This window comes from Nicotiana tabacum, chromosome 17 (genome assembly GCF_000715075.1).
Source record: "Nicotiana tabacum cultivar K326 chromosome 17, ASM71507v2, whole genome shotgun sequence".
Lineage (NCBI taxonomy): Eukaryota > Viridiplantae > Streptophyta > Magnoliopsida > Solanales > Solanaceae > Nicotiana > Nicotiana tabacum.
In genome coordinates this window covers 121,092,643-121,119,248 of record NC_134096.1, presented here as the reverse complement: position 1 = coordinate 121,119,248, position 26,606 = coordinate 121,092,643, and the positions used below count along the sequence as shown (strand labels likewise).

At 35.0% G+C, this 26,606-nt stretch overlaps 2 protein-coding genes across 2 annotated transcripts in view; one reads left to right on the top strand and one right to left on the bottom strand.

Moving 5' to 3' along the window:
* Positions 1–5,166: 5,166 nt before the first annotated feature.
* LOC107762967 (dof zinc finger protein DOF1.5-like) lies at positions 5,167–6,175 on the top strand. The gene has a single exon (XM_016581373.2). It carries the CDS (start codon positions 5,510–5,512, stop codon positions 5,987–5,989), a length of 480 nt encoding a protein of 159 aa, XP_016436859.1. The 5' UTR covers positions 5,167–5,509; the 3' UTR covers positions 5,990–6,175.
* A 19,209-nt stretch (positions 6,176–25,384) lies between these two features.
* LOC107824660 (olee1-like protein) overlaps positions 25,385–26,606 on the bottom strand; it is a 1,901-nt gene continuing 679 nt past the window's right edge. Inside the window, exon 2 of the mRNA XM_016651461.2 lies at positions 25,385–25,897. Within this exon, the coding sequence (XP_016506947.1) occupies positions 25,542–25,897 (356 nt within the window). The 3' untranslated portion in view covers positions 25,385–25,541. The remainder of the gene's footprint in view (positions 25,898–26,606) is intronic.

The window sequence follows — 26,606 nt, the reverse complement described above, 5'->3', positions numbered from 1 at the left end:
GTGGAAAACTTTTGCTTGAGAATTGACTTTTTGGCATGACTTACCCAGAAATGAACTGAGCTTGCTTAAGAACTACGTACACCTTCGACTGACTTTCTTGTTTCTATTAGGGTGTTCCTTGTTTTCTGCTACTTTCGTTTTCTTTGAATCTTTTACAACACAAATTAAACAAAATGCAATACCTTTTGCCTTGAAGGACAGGCAACTAAATTATATTCTAACGTGAAATTTGTCCCTCTTTTCACGCTGGTGTTTCTGTGATGTTGTGTAACTTTCCTGATCTTTGAATTTTGTAGTTAATATGGCAGAAAAAGAACAAAGGTATTTCATGTTATCAAAACTATCACATTTATCATTTTCTTTGAAGGAGGGGACTAAGTTTGAATTTCCACTTAGCAGGTATAAGAGATCAGAAGATCGAAATATTGGATGAATCCCCAAAAAAAAATAAAAAAATAGCACATTATCTACGAATCATTTAAAATACCAGAGCAAATAGTTTTTGGAACAAGTATGAGACCAAGCAATAGGGCAAGAAGTTTTTGTGGCATTAAAGGACCCAATTAAACCTTATCTGTTTCTTTCCTAAAAAGGCACGTGTCTTACGTAACGTCGTGATAAATTCGACAACACTAATTAATTAGGACAAAAAAACAAAGCAATATCTTCTGAATAAGATGCATGTATCAAGAACAGATTACTCTTATCTTCTACAATATCAACAGTTATAACGTTAACTATTTTTTAATTGGGATGATGCATTCCGAAGTTTCAACTTGGCCTTGATTGGAGGAAAATAATATTAATTACAGAAGAAGATACGAATAAATAAACAAAAGAAAGAAATGGAAAGTAAAGACTTATTTCTTTCCCTTGATTAATTTAAGCAACTTGGTTATCATCCACAATAGCAACAACATGAAATTTAGCCTTTCCAACACACCCCTAATATGCTTTTTATTAGTTTAGTTTTTTTTTCCTTACCTTTATTCAAACTAATATGTAGTGTTAGGTGGTGATATTTAGTACCCCAACTTTTGTTTGTGGTGACATTTGGGCACAACAAATATAAATAAAAATGTCTTCTTAAATATGATATAGTTGTTATACATCGGGTTGAAGTTTATAAAATTTCTTTAGGTACTTTCCCAAGTAGAATTATTTGTTTTGAAATCACCAAACCCTTAAATGGCATGATTAAATTTAGTGGTATGTGACGATAGTTTTTTTTTTTTTTTTTAATGGTGAAATCCGAGCATATTTGTTCATTTACGGTATCACAAACTTCAGAGTAAATATTTTAGAAATCTATACACTTGATGATAGAAAAGAATTTTTACACTATCTGCTAAATATTTCTTTTGTATTGTCCCATGCCTAACTTAAATAAATAAAATTGTATCCTCTAATAATTTATGCTTTTTTAGAATAGATTATTTATACAGTTCAGTAGGGATAAAATGATCTCTGGCAAAGCATGCAACCAACAAATTCCTTTAAATAGCATCCATGACTACATGTACAAGGGCATATATATTGCTATTTATACTAGTAATTTATACTAGTAACTGTAAGGGCAGCTAGGTGGGATAGGAAATGTGAAGAACTAATTACAACCATAAGATTGAATATTCTATCCAACGACCTTTTTGAATATTTTTAATCACACCCTAAAAGCAACCCATAAAGCAAAAGTGCATATATCTTTTCCATGTAAAAGACGAGAATGCTTGTTTGTCTACATTTTTATTTTGAATAAAAGAAAAGTTTTGTGTTGGAAATGAAGAAGCCCTTACTTTTGTAATAGTAAACAGTTTTGATCAAAGAAAAGGAAAAGGTAACTTTATTAAAGCTAACACCATAATCTTGAAAATTTTAAAAAAGTACTCTACTTTTTCATTTGATTAGTAATTTATGAACTGAAAGCTACCCAGACAACAACACATTGCAAAAATTCTGATTGATTTTGAAAAAGATGGCACAACAAAGTTCATTAAAAAGGAAATAAAAATATTAGATGCTTGAAAAGCAAAGACTTTGATTAAAGTAAGCCAAAAGGAATAGCATTTACCATAACAAGCATCCAGCTTTAAAGTATCAAATTCATCCCCTTTAATATCTTATCACTTATCTATTTTTATGGTTTTTCTTTGTTCTCCTTATTCAAGTCGTGATTTTTCCGTTAGTTTAGGGAGAAAGACCTTTTCTTCTTTCAATTTTCCTCTTTTTTTCTTTTTTTTAAACCTGAATTTGTACCCAAATCCCTCTCACACACTTGTTGATTAATGAGATATTTTGATCACACACCAAACCTTTAAAATGTATATTTATGACACACTAATTTGTATTTGTATATCACACACCAATGAGATGACGACACGTGTATTAACTTAAGAAAAACAAAAAAAACAATTGAAAATACTCCTGTTTTTCTTCTTCCCAAGCACCGACTCGACCGTCGCCCGGCTGTGAACCCCCATCACCGAAAATCCCCCTCACTATTTGACAAAGATATGCTTTACATGCTTCATTTTCCATGTGCATCAAAACAGGAAGAAAATTCCTCTCTCACCACCCAATTAACTCTCCACTACCATGAAATGCTTACTCAGCCAATGCTCTGCCACCCATCTTCCATAGTCGTCGCTCGGCACCACCATACTCTTTTGAAGAAAATATTACCAAATTGGCACCTTTCGCCGTCAACTATACTACTAAGCACAAAATCCCCCCACCAACAACCATTCTTCATTACCTATTCTTGAATCCACATCCACTTCCTCCATTTAAATCTACATTTTCGTTCGCAGTCCCTACTTCACCATCATCATATTAATACTAGAACAAAGTTAAAGGAACCAACCCATTGCCTCAAGTAGTCAGAATAAACAACAAAAAGATGGTGAAGGTCTGATACATTTTGGGGCCAAGATCTCTGATTTTTTCAGATTTTTTAAGAGGGATTTTTGAGAAGAAAACATGGAAGGAAATATAGAAGAAAAGGGAGGGGATGGAATATTTTCTGGTGGGATTTTGGAGAAAAAAGAAACGGATTCTCGTTTCTTCATTGTTGCTGGAGAGTTATTTGCTTTGCTTGACAAAGAAGATGATGATTAAAAAAAAAAAATATATATAAAATGGGACACGTGGCATATCAAAATTTAAAATTCACTAAACCTATTTTGTGTGAAAAGCACGCGCATACCACATCATAAAAATAGTGTGTCATTTACACCTATCTTAAAGGTTTGAGTATATAAAAATAATCCGATGATAAAATGTGTATAATGGTGATTTGAGATACAAGTTCAGGTGGTATTTTATGTAACCTTTTTTTTTTTTGGGGTGGCTTGCTCTCGTGTAAAAGGACTCTCTCTCTTTTGATCTGGTACTCAAGTTAATAGGGTATAAGTTGTTCGATTATATATGGAAGTTCTTATTTTCCTTAATGTGAGCATCATCATTGTTAAGAATAAGATACGTACCCTGCAATATATATAATCATTTCTATACCGTCAAATAATTTATTTCCATGAGCTAAAGAAGAGAAAAATGTCATTTAACTAAGATTTAGAGTGTAGTATTAATTTTGGAGAAACAACTGTTACTCGCATATGAATATTATAGGAATTCACAAGACAAGTCTTTATATAATTAGTTTTAACCAGAATGATCAAGATAGGTAGGAAATAGAAGTAGACCATCTTACCATAATTGTATAGAATATACTAACTTCTAGTTTTAAATTTAGTCTGATATTTGTTATTTTAATTTTTTTAATTATATCACATTAATCATTAAATATATTTTTAATTGATGTTTATTGTTATATTAATTTGATATAAATACCATATAAAAATGAATTTTTCGTCATGTTATTGCTATTTAATTAAAATAAGGAGAGAAGAAGAGGAACAAGAAGAAGGGAAAGAAAATGTTGGAGCTTCACCCTTAAGGATTAAAACCACAAGAACATGATGTGTCAGCACAATCTCAATCTTGATTAAAGAAAAAGAAAATACTTTAGGAAAAAGCTAATCCAGATTTGATATTAAACTAAACTTAGAAAAGACCTTCCTTTTTCCAGCTTTCTCTCTTTTAATTCATCCCTTATCTTTACACTCCCATTTTGTTGAAAAATATAATCAACCTACCTGGTGTTGGGTCCCACTATATGTAGAGACTTTCAACATAACCAGATGACGTGGAGTAATGATGTGGACAAAAAGTTCAGCATCAACTTTTTTTATACCAGCCCCCTCACCCCAACAAAAAGAATCCCCCATCCCCCCTCCTCTTCCCCCCCCCCCCAAATACAAAGAATAAAGAATAAAAAGAAAAAAAGAACCTTTGTTTGTTGCTCATGGCGGCTCCCTTTTACCTTTTATTCTGTTACTGGAAAATTTACAACTTACTTTATTCCTTTTTCACTTTTTGCTCACCTAATTGTGTCTATCACACATATATGGTATCTAACATATTAATATACTTGAAAACCAATGATTTTACTTTTTCTTTTTTTCTGAGTCTAAAGGAAGATGTTTGTTATAAATGCTAAGTATCAGTAGCAGCGTTACAAACAGTGACTTTTTGGAGATATAGAGTTTCATAAAGTCATTGGCTAAAAATAACATAAAAAGCTTGGGGAATCTTAATAAAAATTGGCCTATAAATTTTTTCCATACTTTCCTTTTAATCAGTCTAATGGTGAATCTGTTTAAAAAACAAATTTAACATTTATCTTGAACATTACGTTTACATTTTTGTTATTAGTTCATTCCAATTTGTTTGGTATTTTTTATTTATTAGTCCGTTAAGAAAATATTTTTATAATTTAAAAATAATTAATTTTAAACTTTCTAGTGTGCCTTTAATGAAAAAGTTTATAGGGACTCAAATATAATAACATAATTCTTACAATAAATTTAAAAAGTTTTATGATTACAAAAGTGTTACTTAATACATATTTAAGACTACAATTTTTTTTATTTTAATCTTAAAGCTCATGCAGAGTCAAACTATATGAACCATTGGAACAGAGAAAATATATAAACTGTATACTAAATTTTCGTTGTAAATGTTGCTAACTCAGTAAATTTAGAAGAACCAGAGGAATAACACTTGAGTAATATATAAATTAGAGCATCCAAAAGTTCTTAAAAAGAAGTTGTGCTCATCACCCATGAACTTTTTCTTTCTTGACTTACCCTTTTTCTCTCTCTCATGCCCTTTTTATTCTATACTTTTATACTCTTCAATTAGATCTCTTTCTCCCCCATCATATCTATGAACTTTTTTCCTCCCCTATCTAACCCACCATCCAACCCCAACCTCTAAACCTCACTCTGCACTTTTTTGCCTTTTCCTTTTTAAGTGCATATATATATATATATATATATATATATATACACACACACACATCTGGTCATATATATCAACTCCTAATTAAGTTCCTCTACATCAAACATAGACATTCACTTGCCTCCCCAGCCCCCAAAACCAAGAAAATATGGCTCAAGTTCAAGAAAGTCGCATCTCACAAGGCATCAAGTTGTTTGGTGCAACAATACAAGTTCAAGCAAAACAAGCTGCAAAAGGTGATGATCATGATACTGATGAAGATCAAGAAAAAAAGCCAGAAAAGATCATCCCTTGCCCTAGATGCAAAAGCATGGAAACCAAGTTTTGTTACTTCAACAACTACAATGTTAACCAGCCAAGACACTTTTGCAAAGGTTGTCAAAGGTACTGGACGGCCGGTGGGGCCCTACGGAACGTGCCCGTAGGAGCCGGCCGTCGCAAGGCCAAACCGCCTTGTGGCGGCAGCGACGGCGACATGGCGGCCGGATTATCAGATGGTTGCTTCTTTGATGTTACTAATCATGGGAATATTCACCAGCTTGACTTTGATGGAGTGGTGGCTGAGGAATGGCATCTTTTTCCGGCGGCCAAGAGGAGGAGGAGCACCTCCGGTAGCCAATCTTGTTGATTCTCTATTTGTCTTCTATGTGGAATTAGTAAATGAAAAAATATTGGAAAGAGAAAAAAATACAAAAAAATAAAACATTTGCAGGCCGACTTTGCTTCTTTGATTGTATATACAAGCTGTCTTTAATTAGTTATTAAACAAAGTATTCTTAATTACTCTTAATTAATTAATATTTTATTGCTGTTAGCATTGAAAGTACCACTGATTTATGTCCTATAATCAATCATGTTGATCACGAGTTGAGGGACAAGATAGCATGCCACAACCCATCATAGAGGCCTGTAGTCCGACACACTTGTTAGCATCGGCCCAATAATTGCATGTTCCTTAATTCTAACGTAGTACATAGGTAAAAATCTCTTCCTTAATCGAGGCAAATTTATTTGTAAGATGGAGAAAATATATTCCTTCAAAAGTTAATGTTAAAATAAAAATTTAATGAGTTTAGATTCTTAAATTAAATTTTAAGTATATAGTTCATAAAATAGAATGGTATCTCAAATAGAAATAGTGTTATATAAATTGTGACAAAAAGAGTCTATATTTTTATAAACATATATTAATGTGGGTGCACGTAGACATACCTAATGAAGATGAATTAGTAGTCGGATGTAGAGGTTAGGGAGAATGGACTATGATCAAACCCAAATATTTAAATATAAATAAAATATTTAATAATATAAGCCCATTTTTCATACAACATTATTATTGCGTATACACTCATAGTATCTTAGTATGTATGTATGCAAAGATAATTAGTATGTTAACAATTTCATGTTAGATGAAAACGGGTTGTGAGCCCAAAAAAGACATGATTCTTTTACCATCCAAAATTAGCCAGTTAAGAGAGGTCTTATTTGTATATGTTTCTTCTAGAAAGTTGAGTACACATTATGTACAGATTTCGAAAGAAGTGCCGAAAGGTACGATTTACTCTACGGTGGAAATTTTCCATTTTTAAATAACAAACAATTGCTCCAAAAAATGTTGATTAAAAGTTTGATACACAATTGATTCTTAAAAAAGCTAAAAGGAGCAAAGAACTTTTTTTTTTCCAATTCAGTATCCGTTATCCATTTTGGGGCCTGACTAATTTGAATTTGCATTTGAAAGTTCTATTTTGGAGATAATGACGAGTGCGAAACACACACTTAAATTGTGTTCGCTAGTTGAATATAGTATAATATAATATCGTATCCACATAGATTGAATTTAAACAATATTATCGTAGTTTGTAGCTAAATTGCTATCCAAGATGATCAACAATTTAAATTTATGTGGTTAATACTAAAATTAATTAAGAATCTAGAGCTAATTGACTAATAACAATCGAAGCAAGGACTAAGCAAAGGAAGATATCAATGGGAGAAAATGGGATTTTGATAGGATAGATGCAAGATAATTGTATGTGATTTAACTCTAGATAATTTACTTCTAATGTTCAAGTGAGTCTCTCGAATTCACTTAATTTTCAGTACAATTGTTTAGTGGGAACTTCTCTCTCGATTAAGTCTCAACCTCTCAATATGAACCAATTTAAGCTCTGTGAAGATATGCAAGAATGCGTAATGGATTGGTCTTTAGGAGAACCTCTCTCGATTATCCTCATGATTAGGTTTAATCAAGGATTCAACTAACCTCTTTCGATTACTTATAAGAATCTATGAACTCAACCAATAATATAATGCAAAGATATCACAAGTTATGACTCTTTCGTTTACAAGAACAAGTGAATATAGATTCAACAATTAAATCTTCTTAAAATGATTCAAATACATAAAAATAAAGTTATAATCCACAAACAATCATCAATACACCAAATCCATCAAAACCCAAAAGGATCTACTCCATGGATATGGAGAAGTTCTTCACAAATGTAACTAATGTATAGGAAAATATAAATTCAATCCAAACCCGGATCTTGAGTGAGGAAGAAATGATGAAATCCTTGTACTTATTTTCTTCCAACTCCTCCTTAGCCTCCATGGCCTCCTTTGATCGAAATTGTATCAAAAGTCCCATCTAAAATGGTGTTTTGGTGTATTTAAGCCGCTTCCAAAATAAACCCCAGACGAAACCACCCGTTTTAACGGAAATGGAAAGTCACTCTAACATTTTTGTGCTAGCGCGCCGCGCTTGTGGGAAATTCCAGAATGTGTTGCAAAATCATTTCTGGCCATATTTTGCACTGCCCGCACTGTGTCTCGCAGCGCCCCATGTGGCGCGGCTGTGCAAATTTTACAGAGTATTCATTTTTTTTCACTTTGCAGGAAAATTGCACTAGCGCTATGAGGCCCACGACGCGGTAGTGTAATTTTCTTAGAGTAATTTTTGTTTTCTCACTTTTGGTATCCAAACTTGGTCCTCGACCCCCGAACATGATCCCGACTTAATTCTTTGGACTTTTACTCAAACTTCAAAGTTCCAACTTGTTCGATTTAGCTTCCGAATATCATTTTAACTTGAAATCAATTCCTACAAGGCATAAAACACACAATAAGTGCAATACACTAACATTCAAGTTCAAACACAAGTAAAATATAGTAATTTAAGTGCAATACTACGGCTAAAATACGAGATTCTAGTCTACTATAAGGTAACATGCTACTACCGAAGATGATTTTATACATATGATCTTAATTCGAGATCTTTAATTAAGGATGAATTATTTACCACCCACAACACAGCCTTTAGTGATAATAAATTTTTTGAAATGGACGGAATAATTTACTTCTTCTTCATAAAACTTTTGAGTAGTGGTAGAGTTGTTTCCAATCCAAGAGTGACATGAGCCGAGGGATTTATTATTCCCAAGTCCCAACTTTCATTTATTTTCTGTCGTTCTTTTCTTGAAGCAAGGTTTGAGACAGTGTTCATATTCGTGGAATTAAATTGGTATATGTACGTGTCTAGGTTCATTAATCAAGCAAAAGAATGAGAATAGGAAGGAAGTAAAGGTGTGTAAGGTTCAACTAAACTAAAGAAGCATCTTGGGTATTTGATACCATAAAACTTCAATCTCCCTGTGGCATATTCTTCACTTAGCATTCACATTTTAAAGTATTATACTTTGCAAAGTTACATACTACTATTTTATGTTTCTCCTTGGTTCTTGTTTTTTTTTAATCGTATAATGCCATCAAAATCCTTCCATCACATTACACAGGTGCAGAATTTAAACCCCACTAAAAGCTACTCTATTATCTCTTTCCACTTTTCCCTCACTATTCACATATTCATTTCTAGCCCCCCTCAAGAATAAATATGTTAATGGGTATAAGCCATACGTGCATTCCCTGTTTTTAGTTCCTCTGTAATTGTTCTTCATATACATAAAGTAGATTTAGATCACAATCGATTCAAATGTGATTACTGGCTAATAAATTAGACAATTATCAATTAGTTACGTTTAGAATTACAGAGAAATGGCTGATGCCCTAATAAAATGGATATTAATTAACTCCTTTGTTGTGGACTCTTCAAGAATTACGTTCAGTAAGAAGAGTCCATTTTAATTTGTACTGTAACTTAATACACACACATAAGTGTCTTTCCAAAAGAAAGAGAAAAAAGGTATATTTAATCTGAGAGTAAAGTCAAAATAAAATTTCATTATTATATTACAGCTTTGGGTCGGTCCCTCTATTAGGTTAGATCCCTTGGATTTCTAAGATTGATCGATAGTCTAATCATCCACACTTAAGATAATTATTAGGATTAAATAATGCTATTAAGTGCTAAATCCTCCAAGTTCTCTCAATTCCGCGGATACTCTCTCAATTTGATTCTACAAGCATAAAAAGCTGATAATTTATTATTTAGGAGAAGACAAGAACTGTAGTTGAATACTGATGTGTGACTATAATTCCATAGTTTCGTACATTATGTGCCTTGTATTTTACATACTTTAATGATAAATTACATATTATTTGTGCATAATGAAGTCTATTTTATGTGTAGGTAAATTGGAGATGAAAGTAGAGCAAAAGGGATACTTAAACGTTGAAAGTGTGCTCGAGAACAGTGAAAAGGAGAGACCAGGCTTTAGCCTGGCGAGGCCAGCCTAAGGCCAGGCTGGACCAGGCTTTAGCCTGGCGAGACCAGCCAAATTCCAGGTGTTAGGCTAGCGACGCCAGGCCTAACGCCAGGTCCAATCCGAGTTTTGAAGACTTAATTCGTTTCAGGTTTGACTAGGACCCGACCCACATGTTTAAGGTTTCTTCTACACATATAAATAGACCTAAAATACCACTTGAAAGGGGGTTCTATCAGCAACCACGTTTTTGGGCAGCTAGAGGCAAGGAGAGCCGGTAGAATCACCTCTTGGGAGTTAGAATCATCTATTTCTACATCTTTTCATCTTTACTCTGTATTTTAATTATGCAAAATATTTGGGATATTGTTACTATGAGTATGAGTAGCTAACTTTCTAATCTAGGGTTTTGATGAAACCTATTGAAGGATGATTTTCTTGTTACGTTAATATAGATTTGCCGTAGTATTTTCTCTATTTGTTCAACTATATTATTCTTGTGGTTGATTGAAGGGCCCTCAATTAGCTGTTCCTATTTAGTATGTATTACTCGGGAGAGAGTGCATATTTAGGTAGTTGTTGAACAACATCACTCCTAAACGTATATGAGGGATCAATACAGAGGTTTAAAGGTGGGATTAGGGATAATGAAACCTTGGTGCGACCTGAGCGAGCTGTGCTTAATGCTAGCTAGCGTAATTCGGGAGAATATGTCTAGTAAATTGTGGTAATTACTCAGGAGAGAGTTACGACAGTTAGAGTGCTCATGGTCGATAGAGAAGACTTAGGAAAATTTGTAGAAAACGTAACGGAAAAGATTCCGACAATAGGAGAAATCACAACTCTAGACCTCCTTAGTCTTGTATAGAATTTTATCCATGTTAGTTGATAATTTTACTGCTTTATAATATTTGCTAGTTAATTAGTAGAAATAAAAATTAAATCTTTATAACTAAAAAATTATTCGAACTTGTGTTTCTTTGCAATATTGAACAACTGTAGCTAAGCCTTAGTTCTCTGTGGGATTCGACTCCGGACTTATAAACCAGATTATATTTGCAACGACCGCTTAGTCCTTTTTATAAGGCATAGTTGAGCGTGATCAAATTTTGGCGCCATTGCCGGGGAACTAACGGTGTAGATGTAGGTGTACATATTGCTAGATTGCAAGTTTGAACTTTTATTTTATTTTTTTGTATTTGATTTTTTAATTTTTGTTTTACTTGTTGATTTTAGAAACATGGCATCTTGGAATTATGACAGTTTTGATGGTTGTAATTCTACTTTTGATCCTCCTTATGCATATTGTGGAGGAAACCACCGATGGCAAAATTATCAAAATATTCCTGAGAGCGAGTTATGTGCACCAACTCAATCTTATGTGTGGAATGTGTGTGATATGTGTGGTGGTCAAGATGGTCACTTTCATGGTTGTGCTTATATGTCTTATCCTCCCCCAACCCCTTACTTTGATGGTTCTACATTTTCATGTAAAGTGAATAAGAACAAAGAATCTTGGGAAGCTGACCTGAAGGAGATCAAAGATATGTTAAAGGGCCTCATGGAACAATATGATGAGAAATTACTGCAGATACAAAGACAAGAGATAACTATTCACAACTTGGAGGTTCAAGCTAATAAACTAATTGAACCTTGTAAAGTGCAACAGACTTACATTGTGGATAATAGCCAAGAAGAGCATGAATGGGCTGCAGAAATTGCCATTATAATGGAGGAGTTGAGAGTAGAATTTGACCAAACCAACCAACTAGAATTTGATGATGCCGATGTTGTAGAAGAGATACTAGAGTCAAGCAAGGACATTGAAGATACATATTTAGTTGACTCTAGTGTTATTAGTGTTGAGGATGTAGACAGTCCCAATGCTCATGTAGTTGAACACATTGGTCCACACTTCAAGTATTTTTTCACATTGTGTTTGGATGATGATATAGAAATAGAGTCATCCGAGCCACTTGAGGAATCAAGGAATGAGGAACAAAGCGCCTACATTCTGAAATGCTTCTTACCAGAAAGTCGGAAATACACATCTCATCTAAAGGCCAAGAAGTGCAGAATACTACATTGTTTTATTGGGCCAGTCAGATTTATTCCACCACCCGAGGAGCATGATCATAGAGTAGAATCAAAACTTGGGGTCCGATTCATATGTTCAAAGTGGAGGCAGAAAGTGATTCGTGTCGTACCGCGACATTAAATCAAGCGCTTGTTGGGAGGAAATCCAGCTTTACTACTTTATTTTGTTTTTTATTTTTATTTATTATTTTTGTAGTGTCGATTTTTTTTTTCTAGGAGCATGGAAAGCAAAGCTATTGGAAGGATGCAACAATAAACTAGATAGTTGGAACTAAGTGTGAGGTACCCGCACGAAGGACCAAGCCTGGGAGAAGTCTGAGTACCCCATGAGTTGGTAGTGCTTCGGCCTTTGGCCTACCAGGGAGTCTCTTTTACCCTCTTATTAGTTATGGTATGCATTGGAGATAATGTACAATTTTAAGTGTGGGGTGAGGAGATTGTCTAGGTAACTTTCTATGCTATTTTAATTATGTTAGTTTAATTGAATTATTTTTTTAGAGAACAGAAATAGAAAAGATTGAACTTTTCCTGATGATGGATCTATTAGACAATTTTCTTGAGGGATTTAAGTCAAAAGGAAAAAGACAAAAAGATTTTCTTTTGTTAGGTAGTGTAGCAATTCCCCCTTGATTTTTCTTTGTACCGCGGTTCTTTTTCAAGGGTTTTGTTTGAACCGGGTGTAGTTAGTTTTATTTATTTTTAGGAATAGGAACTATTGTGCCATGAATTGAATTGAAGAAATATCTCTTAGCTTTGTTATGCCTTGAGAATAGTTAGTACTATGGTTGTGATGCTTAGGCTCGGGTTTTGACTCTCGCATAAGTACCTTAAATCGTAGATTCTTAATTTTGCTTAACTGCTTTGACTGAAGCGTCGCGATAAAACCAATTCTGAGTGAGTTATGTGCCATGTCTGTGTGAGGTTTTGTATGTATTCTATGCATTGCATTTGATGTCTAGAACTTGCCCCGTGTATTTGCAAAGTAAAATAGTAGTATTGTTCAGTCTAGGAAGTGGTATAGGCGTTTTTTTGTTAAGCCAGATATATAAAGTTTACCCACCTAAATGTTATGTACCGTAGTTAACCCGTTGAGCCTGTAACCTTATTTCTTTGGTAACCACATTACAAGTCGTACCCCTTTATTTTAATCGACCATATATTTGAACCTTTTCACCTCTCATGAGTACTTGAATTGTTATGAACTTTGTAAAAGTTAAAGTGTGGGGTGGTTGGTTCGGCTTTGGCGTGGAACTAATGAAATAAGGAGAAATGTACATTGTTTTGAAAAAGTAAGAGCCACTTGAATTGAAAAAAGAAAGAAAAAAAAAATTAGTTGTATTGCTGTGAAAAATATCCCTTGATAGTGGTGACTCTTGATGTAATTATGCTTAAAGAAATATAGAGTTAATATATATTGAGGTGAATGTGGAGTTATGGTTTGACATAAGTATGGGATATGTGTTAAAGTATATGTATTAAAGTGCTTAAGGGAGGTGTAGTCACTCATATCCAAATATATCCTACCCGACCCGCAGCCTACATTATAACCAATGAAAGTCCTACTTGTTCTTCGACTGAATGAACTCGATTAGTAGAGTATTACACTACGGGCAAGCCTATGGTGCATCTTTTGTAGTATATGAATGTTATTTCTGAGAGCGAGTGAATTCTTCCTATATTGAGTTCCTACGGTCTTAAAATTCATTGTGTGTGGAACTAATCTCTTTGATTGGGTGAGGGCACATGATTCATAAAGAAAAGGTAATGTTGTTGACATCCATGTTAGAGTAAGTAAGTGAATTGTGAATAAGGCATGGTATTTGTGAGTCGAATCTTGAGGCGAGGATGTCACACTTGTGTGCTTAAACTATTTTTAAAAAATTCTTGGTATAATGAGTTAGGAGAATTGCTTAAAAAGGCTGTATCTATAAGTGTAGTTTGATTGCTCGAGGACGAGCAATGTTTAAGTGTACGGTATTGATGTGTGGCTATAATTCCATAGTTTCGTACATTATGTGCCTTGCATTTTACATGCTTTAATGATAAATTATACTTTATTTGTACATAATAGAGTCTATTTTATGTGTAGGTGAATTGGAGATGAAAGTAGAGCAAAAGGGATACTTAAACGTTGAAAGTGTACTCGAGAACAGTGAAAAGGAGAGACCAGGCTTTAGCGTGGCGAGGCCAGCCAATTTCCAGGCGTTAGGCTGGCGACGCCAGGCCTAACGCCAGGTCTAATCCGAGTTTTGAAGACTTAATTCGTTTCGGGTTTGACTAGGACTCGGCCCACACGTTTAGGATTTCTTCTACACATATAAATAGACCTAAAATACCACTTGGAAGGGGCTTCTATCAGCAACCACGTTATTGGGCAGCTAGAGGCAAGGAGAGCTGGTGGAATCACCTCTTGGGAGTTAGAATCATCTATTTCTACATCTTTTCATCTTTACTCTGTATTTTAATTATGCAAAATATTTGGGATATTGTTACTATGAGTATGAGTAGCTAACTTTCTAATCTAGGGTTTTGATGAAACCTATTGAAGGATGATTTTCTTGTTACGTTAATATAGATTTGCCGTAGTATTTTCTCTATTTGTTCAACTATATTATTCTTGTGGTTGATTGAAGGGCCCTCAATTAGCTGTTCCTATTTAGTATGTATTACTCGGGAGAGAGTGCATATTTAGGTAGTTGTTGAACAACATCACTCCTAAACGTATATGAGGGATCAATACGGAGGTTTAAAGGTGAGATTAGGGATAACGAAACCTTGGTGCGATCTGAGTGAGCTGTGCTTAATGCTAGCTAGCGTAATTCGGGAGAATATATCTAGTAAATTGTGGTAATTACTCGGGAGAGAGTTACGACAGTTAGAGTGCTCATGGTCGATAGAGAAGACTTAGAAAAATTTGTAGAAAACGTAGCGGAAAAGATTCCGACAATAGGGGAAATCACAACTCTAGACCTCCTTAGTCTTGTATAGAATTTCATCCATGTTAGTTGATAATTTTACTGCTTTATAATATTTGCTAGTTAATTAGTAGAAATAAAAATCAAATCTTTATAACTAGAAGATTATTTGAACTTGTGTTTCTTTGCAATATTGAAAAATTGTAGCTAAGCATTAGTTCTCTGTGGGATTCGACTCCGGACTTATAAACCGGATTATATTTGCAACGACTGCTTAGTCCTTTTTATAAGGTATAGTTGGGCGTGATCAAATACCACACTTCTAGAATTTAAAAAAAGAGATGGGAATTCTAATAAAGCTAAATTACACCTTATTTTTGTTTTTTTGCCTAATTATTGTCTCTAATATTCTGTAGCATATTTTGTTATTTCAACCTCAAAGTACTTCTTTTGGCGTGCCTATAGAATCTGAATCAGATGCCATGATGCCTTGATGGCGAGTCTTTTTTTCTACAACAAACAATTTTCCCATAAGAAAATACTGAAGAATTTCTTAACCTGTCAAAATGTTACATGTGCTTAACCTGTCAAAAACGAATTAAACCTATATTTAGATAAAAGGAATTGTATGCATATATCCGGTTCGCAAGTTAAGAAATGTTCTTAAAAAGTAAAGAAATATCTCTTTGAAATAATAGTTTAACTTTTAAAAGAACTAACTGTTAGTCCCGCCAATATAGCTGTATTTGTAAATAATAATTCTGCAAAATATAAGTTATTGTAATGAAACAGTAATTAATTCGAGCCCACTGAATTCACAGTGTTTCCTTAAGGAATTTAATCCCCTCCTAGTACCCAAGGTAATGGATTATTTCCTCCCAGGATAGAACGAATCACACACTGGTGTAGCGGTACTTCAAACCCCAGTGTTTCAGCGAACACAAAGTTCGGTAGCAAATCACACTTACAGTTGCTTTGTTTGAAGTTAAAACAATGCAGAACGAAGGAGTAGAAACTCAGAAAATCGTATGGAAATGCTGAGAGGAAGGAGTGCAATGTATAGCCAAATCTGTTGAGCGATTTCAGTTTTGTGTCTTGTGTATTGTGTGTGTCTTTCTTTCAACAGCTGCTGCACATATATATAGCAGCCAGTGTTGAAGAAGAACAATCGTCCACCCTCCATGGTGGAGCAAGCATTAGCTTGTTTGTGGAGCAAGCACTTATTTGTGGAGCAAGCACATTCATGGTGGGAAGAGCATTAGGCGGCTGCCTGGTGGTCAATACACGGATTGGAAAATATTCGTTACAAATGCGGATAATCGTACGTTAATATTTACTATTAATAAATAAATTTGGTCCAACAAATTAATCAATCAATCGATCATTTGACCAAATTCAAATCCAAATCCAAATCCAAATCCAAATCCAAATCCGAAGCCGTAGCCATAGCCGTAGCCGAAGCCGAGCCGAGCGAGCGACGATGACGACGGCGCGAGGTTTGCTTTCTTCTTAACTCTTTAAGAGCTACAAGAAGAGCAATTATATATATACCCACCAAAAATCTTTTCCTCTTCTAATATGGGACAATGTCTCATTGTCAAGAGGGGAAACTTAAAATTTTACTCAAAAATTTCATTTTCCCTCCATTTCCCATTCACCCTCATTTTAAGACTATTTCATCTTAAAAATAAAATCTCAACAATCCCCCACATGAATGGGGAATGGCTATATCACGGAAGTATGCATGGTAAAACTGTGTGATTTGCAAGCAAGGATTAATCGCATCTGGATAAGTAGGTTTTCCTTTGAACTTTCCGTAGTAAACTTATGTCGGATATACTCGGTCAATCGGTAGATTTGATATCTTTGAACCGTCGATCTTTGGTGTATACCTAGACAACCATAAGTCACACAATCAACCCTTAACCGTTTTTGGTTCTCATTGTTGTGTTCGTTTCAGCCATGAACACCACCTGGTTTCATAAGTGCGTAGAGAACTGGCCTTACAAAGTTCTCCTTGAAGCGGCTAACACTTCACACTTACATAGGTAATTCCTAAACGTGTCATCCTGTAGATACACTATTTGATATACCCCGTATCAAATTTAGAAATCATAAAAAGCCTTAATGCTTTATCCTTGGTACTGAACATTGTCTCGTCACGAGAACGGACTAAAATTTTATTTGACAATGTTGAACCGTCATTAATGACTTTGTTTTATCTCCTTGAACCTAGATCTTGGAATCTCCAGTCTTCTAGGTAGAGTTACCGCCACAATGACTTGTTCTCGGCCATAGCCCCATTCCCCTTGATGATTTCTCAACTACCTCTCTAGTTAGGCCTTTTGTAAGTGGATCCGACACATTATCACTTGACTTTACATAGTCAATCGTGATAATTCCTCTAGAGAGTAATTGCCTAACGGTTTTATATCTTCGTCGTATATGACGAGATTTACCGTTATACATAACGCTCCCAGCCCTTCCAATTGCCGCTTGACTATCACAATGTATGCATATTGGTGCCAACGATTTGGGCCAAAATGGAATGTCTTCCAAGAAATTCCGGAGCCATTCAGCTTCTTCACCGGCTTTATCTAAGGCTATGAATTCAGCCTCCATTGTAGAGCGGGCAATACATGTTTGTTTGGACGACTTCCAAGATACCGCTCCTCCACCAATAGTGAATACATATCCACTCGTGGACTTAGAATCAGTTGAACCGGTGATCTAATTTGCATCACAGTATCCCTCAATCACCGCAGGAAATTTACTGTAGTGCAAGTCAAAGTTCTGGGTATGTTCTAAATATCCCAAAACTCGTTTCATTGCCATCCAATGAGATTAGCCTGGATTGCTCGTATATCGACTCAGTTTACTTATAGCACAAGCTATATCTGGTCGTGTATAATTCATGATATACATTAAGCATCCCAACACACGAGCATAATCTAATTGTGATATGCTTTGGCCTTTATTCTTTGCTAATTCAGGATTCACGTCAATTGGAGTCTTTGCAACTTTAAAGCCCAAGTGCTTGAATTTTTCAAGTACTGTCTTAATATAATGAGATTGTGACAATGCCAGACCTTGAGGAGTCTTATGGATCTTAATTCCCAGAATTAAATCAGTAACTCCCAAGTCTTTCATATCAAACTTGCTATTGAGCATACTCTTAGTAGTATTTATGTTGGCAATGTCATTACTCATTATCAGCATATCATCCACATATAGGCAAACAATGACTATGTGATTTGAAACATTTTTAATGTACACATATTTATCACATTCATTTATCTTAAAACCATTTGACAATATTGTTTGGTCAAATTTCGCATGCCATTGTTTGGGTGCTTGTTTTAGTCTGTAAAGAGACTTAACAAGTCTACATACTTTCTTTTCTTTACCTGGAACCACAAACCCTTCAGGTTGTTCCATGTAAATTTCTTCCTCCAACTCTCCATTTAAGAAGGCCGTCTTAACATCCATTTAATGAATTTCAAGACCATACACTGCAGCTAATGCTACTAACATCCGTATGGATGTAATTCTTGTAACTGGAGAATATGTATCAAAGTAGTCTAGACCTTCTCATTGTCTATACCCTTTGACTACGAGTCTTGCCTTGAATTTATCAATAGTGCCATCATCTTTGATTTTTCTCTTAAAAATCCATTTAGAACCCAAAGGTTTATTACAGGAGGAAGATCAACCAATTCCCATGTATGGTTGTTCAATATGGATTCTATTTCACTATTGACTGCCTCTTTCCAAAACAATGATTCTGAAGAAGTCATAGCTTCTTTAAATATTTGAGGTCTCATTCTCCAATAAGAAAGTCACAAAATCTGGTCCAAATGAAGTAGACGTTCTTTGACGTTTACTACGTCTTGGATCCTTCTGATTACATGTACTTTCTTTTGTTTCTTCCCGAGGTCGTTTAGATCCTTCATCAAATGACTCACATTCCTTTTTATACGGATATATATTTTCAAAGAACTCAGCATTATCTGATTCTATAACCGTATTATTATGAATGTCGGGATTTTCTGATTTATGAACCAGAAATCGATATGCTTTACTATTTGTCGCATATCCTATGAAAACACAATCAATGGTTTTCAGTCCTATCTTTACCCTTTTGGGTTTAGGAACTTGCACTTTTGCCAAACACCCCCACAATTTAAAATAATTCAAGTTGGGCTTCCTTCCTTTCCATTTTTCATATGGAATAGATTGTGTTTTGTTATGGGGCACTCGATTTAATATTCGATTAGCCGTAAGAATGGCTTTCCCACACAAGTTCTGTGGCAAACTAGAACTTATCAACAACGCATTCATCATCTCCTTTAATGTGTGATTCTTTCTTTCCGCAATCCCATTAGATTGGAGCATGTAAGGGGCTGTTGTTTGATGAATAATTTCATATTTTAAACATATTTCTTCAAAAGGAGATTCATATTCACCACCCCTATCACTTCTTATCATTTTTACTTTCTTGTTAAGTTGCGTTTCAACTTCATTTTTGTATTGCCTGAATGCGTCTATTGCTTCATCTTTACTATTCAGTAAGTAAACATAGCAATATCGAGTACCATCGTCAATAAAAGTTATGAAATACTTCTTTCCACTGCGAGATGATATTGACTTCATGTCACAAATATCTGTGTGAATTAAGTCTAAAGGATTTGAATTCCTTTCAACTGACTTATAAGGATGTTTAACATACTTAGATTCCACACATGTTTGACATTTTGATTTTTCGCATTCAAACTTAGGCAGTACTTCCAAGTTAATCATTTTTCGCAAGGTTTTATAATTGACATGACCCAAATGTACATGCCATAAATCATTTGACTCAAGTAAGTAAGAAGAAGCTGAAATATTATTATTGTTTTCCACAACTATTACATTCAGATTGAAAAGGCCCTCAGTGAGGTAACCTTTTCTTATAAATATTTCATTCTTACTTATGACAATCTTGTTGGACACAAAAATGCACTTAAAACCATGCTTAATAAGAAGTCCAGTAGAGACTAAATTCTTTTTTATTTCGGGAACATGAAGGACGTTGTTCAAAGTCATGACCTTGCCAGAAGTCATTTTCAGAAATATCTTCCCATATCCTTCAACTTTTGCTGTTGAAGTATTTTCCATATAAACTGTCTCTCCGGGTTCTGCAGGAGCATAAGTAGCAAAAACTTCTCTAATTGCACAAACATGGCGAGTGGCTCCTGAATCAAACTACCACAGTTTAGGATTTCCCACCAAGTTACATTCAGAAAGTATGGCATACAAGTTATCAACATCATCATGCTTTACTACTATGTTTGCTTGACCCCTTTTCTTGTCTTTCTTCGGAGCACGACACTCCGTAGATTTGTGTCCGTTTTTTCCACAGTTGTAGCAGTTTTCACTGAACCGCTTCTTGCTTGGGTTGTATTTCGGACCAGAAGCCTTCTTCCTCTTTTTGTTATCTTCAACAATATTTGCTCCCATTATTGTTGAATTTCCACGGCCTCTCCTTTCAGCAGCTTTATTGTCCTCTTCGATTCTCAACCGAATAATGAGATCTTCAAGGGACATTTCCTTTCGTTTGTGTTTCAAATAATTTTTGAAGTCCTTCCATAACAGAGGTAACTTCTCAATCATCGCTGCTACTTGGAATGCTTCATTGATGACAAGACCTTCAGCAAGTAGATCATGAATAATCACTTGCAATTCCTGGACTTGGATAATAACAAAATTGCTATCTACCATTTTGTGGTCCAAAAATTTTGCGGCAACGAATTTCTTTATCCCGGCATCTTCAGTTTTATATTTCTTTTCAAGCGCATTCCATAATTCTTTTGACGTCTCCACGCCGCTGTATACATTATACAGATTATCATCCAGTCCGCTAAGAATATAATTCTTGCATAAAAAATCAGAATACTTCCACGCTTCAATCACGATAAAGCGTTCATTCTCTGGAGTTTTATCTGGCAGATCAGGAACATCTTCCTTGATGAACTTCTGTAGACATAATGTAGTTAAGTAGAAGAACATCTTCTACTGCCAGCGCTTGAAATCAATCCCGGAAAATTTTTCGGGTTTTTCTGCCGGTGCTAACGCCGGTGTTCGGCTTGTCGATGCGTTGGCAGTCACCATCGGAACAGCTTAATTTTCGCTTTCAGTCGTCATTTTTTTTCTGTAAAAGATGACATAAACAAACGTTTTCAAACTGGAGTAAAAATCACGTAGATTTTAATCTCCAACAAAACGCCACGAAGGCTTTACTCTCCAAAACGGGAGTACACAAAACCACAAAGGTTTTAGTTTGCAGAATAATAAGAATAACACAAATACAAAAATAAAATTTAAATTCCTTAAGATTGTTAGTCCCGCCAATATTGCTGTATTTATAAATAATAATTCTGCAAAATATAAGTTATCGTAATGAAACAGTAATTAATTCGAGCCCACTGAATTCACAGTGTTTCCTTAAGGAATTTAATCCCCTCCTAATACCCAAGGTAATGGATTATTTCCTCCCAGGATAGAATGAATCACACACTGGTGTAGCGGTACTTCAAATCTCAGTGTTTCAGCGAACACAAAGTTCGGTAGCAAATCACACTTACAGTTGCTTTGTTTGAAATTAAAACAATGCAGAACGAAGGAGTAGAAACTCAGAAAATCGTATGGAAATGCTGAGAGGAAGGAGTGCAATGTATAGCCAAATCTGTTGAGCGATTTCAGTTTTGTGTATTGTATGTGTCTTTCTTCAACAGCTGCTGCATATATATAGCAGCCAGTGTTGAAGAAGAACAATCGTCTACCCTCCATGGTGGAGCAAGCACTTGTTTGTGGAGCAAGCACATTTATAGTGGAAAGAGCATTAGGCGGCTGCCTGGTGGTCAATACACAGATCGAAATCTGAAGCCGAAACCGAAGCCGAAGCCGAGCTGAGCGAGCGACGACGACGGCGCGAGGCTTGCTTTCTTCTTAACTCTTTAAGAGCTACAAGAAGAGCAATTATATATATACCCACCAAAAATCTTTTTCTCTTCCAATATGGGACAATGGGACAATGTCTCATTGTCAAGAGGGGGAAACTTAAAATTTTACTCAAAAAATTTTATTTTCCCTCTATTTCCCATTCACCCTCATTTTAATACTATTTCATCTTAAAAACAAAACCTCAACATTAACTTACCTCAACGTTCTATTGGTAATCCAGAGAAGGAAAAAAAAAAAATTCACATCGCGTTTGACATGTTCTACAATTTTTGCATTAATGTCATAAATACTAGCCTGGCCAATAAATCATACAAAATCCAGTAAATAAATCATACTCTAACTTTGGATTTATTTTATAAGCTAACACATATAGATCCTCAGATTTTTGGTTTTCCTAAATAAAAGAAGACTCTTGGACTGTGTCATTATATCATGAAGTCTTCGTTAATTTTTAAATTTCTCTAATGTCTCAAATTCTTAAACAACGCATTCAGGATTCATATTTATTCTCTCTTAATCTTTTTTTTTCTTTTGCTGAAGTTCTCTCCTAAATTTGATATAATAAAGTACATATGTGTAACAACTCGATCGGTCGTTTTGAGCTTTAGCGTCCCATTCGATGGTTTGAGATTTTGAATAGTTTCAAATGCTATATTATGACTTGCGTGTATGGTCGGTTTTAGTTTCGAGTGGTTCGGGAATTTGGAAGAATGACTATCGATTTGCAAGTTTTAAGTTGGAAGAATTGACTAAGGTTTGACTTTTGGGTAAACGGACTCGGAATCGAGTTTTTATAATTCTGATAGATTCATATGATGATTTTGGACTTGTACGTATGTTCGGATTCCATTTTGGAGGTTCCTAGAAGGATTCGACACAATTCCATTTTGGAGGTTCCTAGAGAAATTCTATTCGGTTTGAGCCTCGATTCTTTATTATGATGTTCCCGTGGGTGTTTTGAGGCTTAGGATAAGTTTGGATAATGTATTTTTATATGTTAGTATGATTGGATGGGATCCCGAGGGCCTCGGGTGTATTTTGGCTCATTGGTTGAGAAATTAGTTAAGTTAAGGATTTGGAGTTTGACCATGATCAATATCGGGTCAAGATGGTCTCTTTTCGGTGTTTTGAGTGCGCGAGCAGGTTCGTAGCGTGTTTTATAATTGAAATGCATATATGGTTAGTGTCCCGGATGTTCCGAATGAATTTTGGGTGCTAAAACGAAGATTCTTTTATTGCTGATTTTCTCGAGTAAAATAATTATAAAATTGTCATTTTTGTCTCTTAAATTTCTAGACTTCCTCTAAAACTTCAAAACTATCATATCTCCCTCATTTTAAGGCCAAATTGGGTGATTCAAAAGGCTATCTTGGGTGTAATCTCGTAAGGATTATGTTGGACTTATCAAATATGAGTTTCGGGGTCATCAAAAATTTGATTCGAGCTATAACAACTGCTGGACTTTTTTACTTATTTGGAATTTAGTCACTTTTTCTCACATGATTTTGGAGCTCGGATTTGGGCGATCTTAGAGAGGATTTTTACCACATGGATTGGGGTAATTGTTTTCTACTTGATTTTGATCATATTTCATAAATCTATCTTCGATTTTGGCATTTGCGTTATGAATTTTAAAGAGAACTTGGGGATTGTTGTCTACACTTTCCTTAAGTAAAATTTTGAGTTTTGAACATCGATTCAGAGTCGGAATTGAGTGAAATTAGTATGGTTGGACTCGTAATGAAATGAGTTATCAGATTTGTGAGTTTTTTCGGGTTCTGAGGTGCGGACCCGAGTTTAACTTTTTAGTTGACTTTGAGTAAATGTGTAAAGATTCGACCTTTATCATTTGGGTTTGCTTCCTACGCCATTATTTGATAATTTTAAGTTGCTTTTAGCTAGTTTCGTGCCGTTCAGAGGTCGATTTGAGCGGGATAGCACTTCTAATGTATCGATTTAGCTTATTTGAGGTAAGAATCTTTCCTAACTTTATTGGAGAAATTTTTACTACTAATTGATATTGTTTGCTACATGCGAGGTGATGCATATATGAGGTGACGAGCGTATATGCATGTGCCAGGGTTAATCATGCTCGGGGGTAGATTATACAATTATTTGTGCCTTGTTCGAATATGTGACATTCTTGCTTCATGTTTTACTTGACTTCTAGATTAATATGAATATGAAGTTAAATGCTAGAAACCATGATTTAGCTTATTAAAACTTGATTAAAATTTGACGAATTTTTGTGAAATTATTAATGTGCTAAATTCTGTCATCACTTTACTTAATCACAAATATATCACTACGACCGTTATTATTGAGATATTGGATTCTATAGTTGAGATCATTTTTTTTTAGATTGGTTGAGATACTTGAACAATGAGGTTTTTGAGGTTTGTTGAATTGTTATTGGCTTGAACGCTGTGCTTTATATTCATTTAGAATATTCGATTAATCACTCTCCTTGATGTTATTCATGCTTACTACCTTGCTTGTTATTGATATACATGTGCTTGGTGAGGAAGAGTATAAAGCACGAAGGGTGATGCCGTGCCATTGCATATACATTGCTAAGTGAGGAAGAGTGTAAAGCACGAAGGGTGATGCCGTGCCATATGAGTTAAGCATGAAGGGTGATATCGTGCCATTTCACTTATATCATCATGTGAGGAGAGAGCACGAAGGGTGATGTCGTGCCATTATTTTTATGCTATCATGTGTCCATGGAACGAAGGGTGTTTTCGTGTAGGCGAGGATGAGAGACATGCATTATACTGTGATATCTTTTCCTTGTGTATACATTCATGCCTTTATCTTGAGTTGTTACCATTGCACCTATGTTTTCTATCGACTTGTCGTTGTTGATCTGCCTTTGTCCTCTACATCAATTGTTGTCATATTATCCATGCCTTCTATCTGTTTAACTTGTAAATATCATGTTTTCCTTCTTGTTTGTCATATCTACATCTATGCCGTATCTCAATTGTTGCACTTTTCGTATAAGCCTTCTAGCATGTTAGTTATCCATGCCTTCTATTTGTTTAGGTTATAAAGATCATGCTTCCTTCATGTTTGTTATATCTACATCTAAGCCTTCTACCATATTAGTTAGTGAAATTTATGTTCTTCCATCTTAATTGCTATCATTACTTTTATGCCTCCCACCTAGTCTGTTACCGTTGTCCATATGTACGGCCTTATTCGTTATTGCTACCCGTGTAATTCCCACTTTTGACACTTATTAATAAATTTTCTGGCTCAAACATACATTTTGAGCCTAGAAATACTATATTGAATGTAAATCCTTGCTACAAAGATCTGAATGAACACAAGTTTACAAACCCCTCAAGCCTCAAAATCAAGATCCAGATTATAAACAAAAAACAACTTTAAAACGAGCATGTCTTAAAGTAATTTATTAGTAGATGTAAATAAGAACATGTCAAAATGTAAGACTTGTCTTGTTATAATTAATTCAACAGTCCCCAGAATAATAAAATCTTCATGCCTGGTTCACATCTTTAAGTTCGGGGATATATTGCATATCCTCGAATTCTTGTGCACACTCTGATGAGGCATTTTTGGCCAAGAAAAAGAGAGCATTGGCTTCACGTAAATTTCCAGCAATGCCATTGTTGTTAGTGAGAGTAACTCTTGATGATTCTTTTGTATGAACTTCATCTGGAATCTCACTGCAATCTTCCTTTGAACTCTTTGTCAAATAAGTTTCGCAGATTTCATTCTCGTGGTCTCCTTCTACCAGCAGATGATAATATCCAGTGGTGTTGGTTTCGCTAGCGATTGTGATGGTGACTTCTTCAGTTTCAGGATGTCGGCATTGCAACCGCACACCCGCGCCTGCATGTATATATATAGGCACGCATCCTAATATGTTAGCGCACGTCTGAAGGCTAGAAACTTGTTAAATCAATTGGTATTTATTTGGCCAATTTACTCTTGTGGGGGAGGGGAAGAATGTACGTTGAAATTATTTTGATCTTAAATCAGAGAGACGAGACTAACTTCTGCACCTTGTTCAATTGAATTTACACCTTTCGTCTCGTTTAATTAATTCTCACTTGTTGTAATGATGATTTTAAGAAAAGCAATAATTTAAATGTTGGGCTCAATTAGCCAAAAAACAATACTCTCAATATGATGTGATATTTTTGGGTCAAGCCCGTATGGTTTTCTCCAAAAGGCCTTACACTATTATGAGATTCATACACCTTCTATGTATGTTCTCAATCTTTTCAGCTACCAATGTGGGACTTTGTCGCACATCGGTTCCACCTGCATCATCAAAGTATTTATGGCAACCGAACGCCGCACCTAGCTTCTTTTGGTGTGCTATACTCATCTCGCCTATCCTGAACTCTTATACCAGTTTGTTGGACTTCATATATCAACCCAATAATACTCTTAACATTGTGCGATATTATCCGTTTTGGACCAAACTCATACGGTTTTCTCCAAAAGGACTCGTACCATTATGAGATCCTTACACCTTATATATATGCTCTCAATCTTTTTAGCTACGAATATGAAACTTTGTTCTCACATCCAA

Bases quoted from the DNA above. Each gene is read 5' to 3' on its own strand.
- LOC107762967 (XM_016581373.2), top strand. From the start codon at position 5,510: ATGGCTCAAGTTCAAGAAAGTCGCATCTCACAAGGCATCAAGTTGTTT.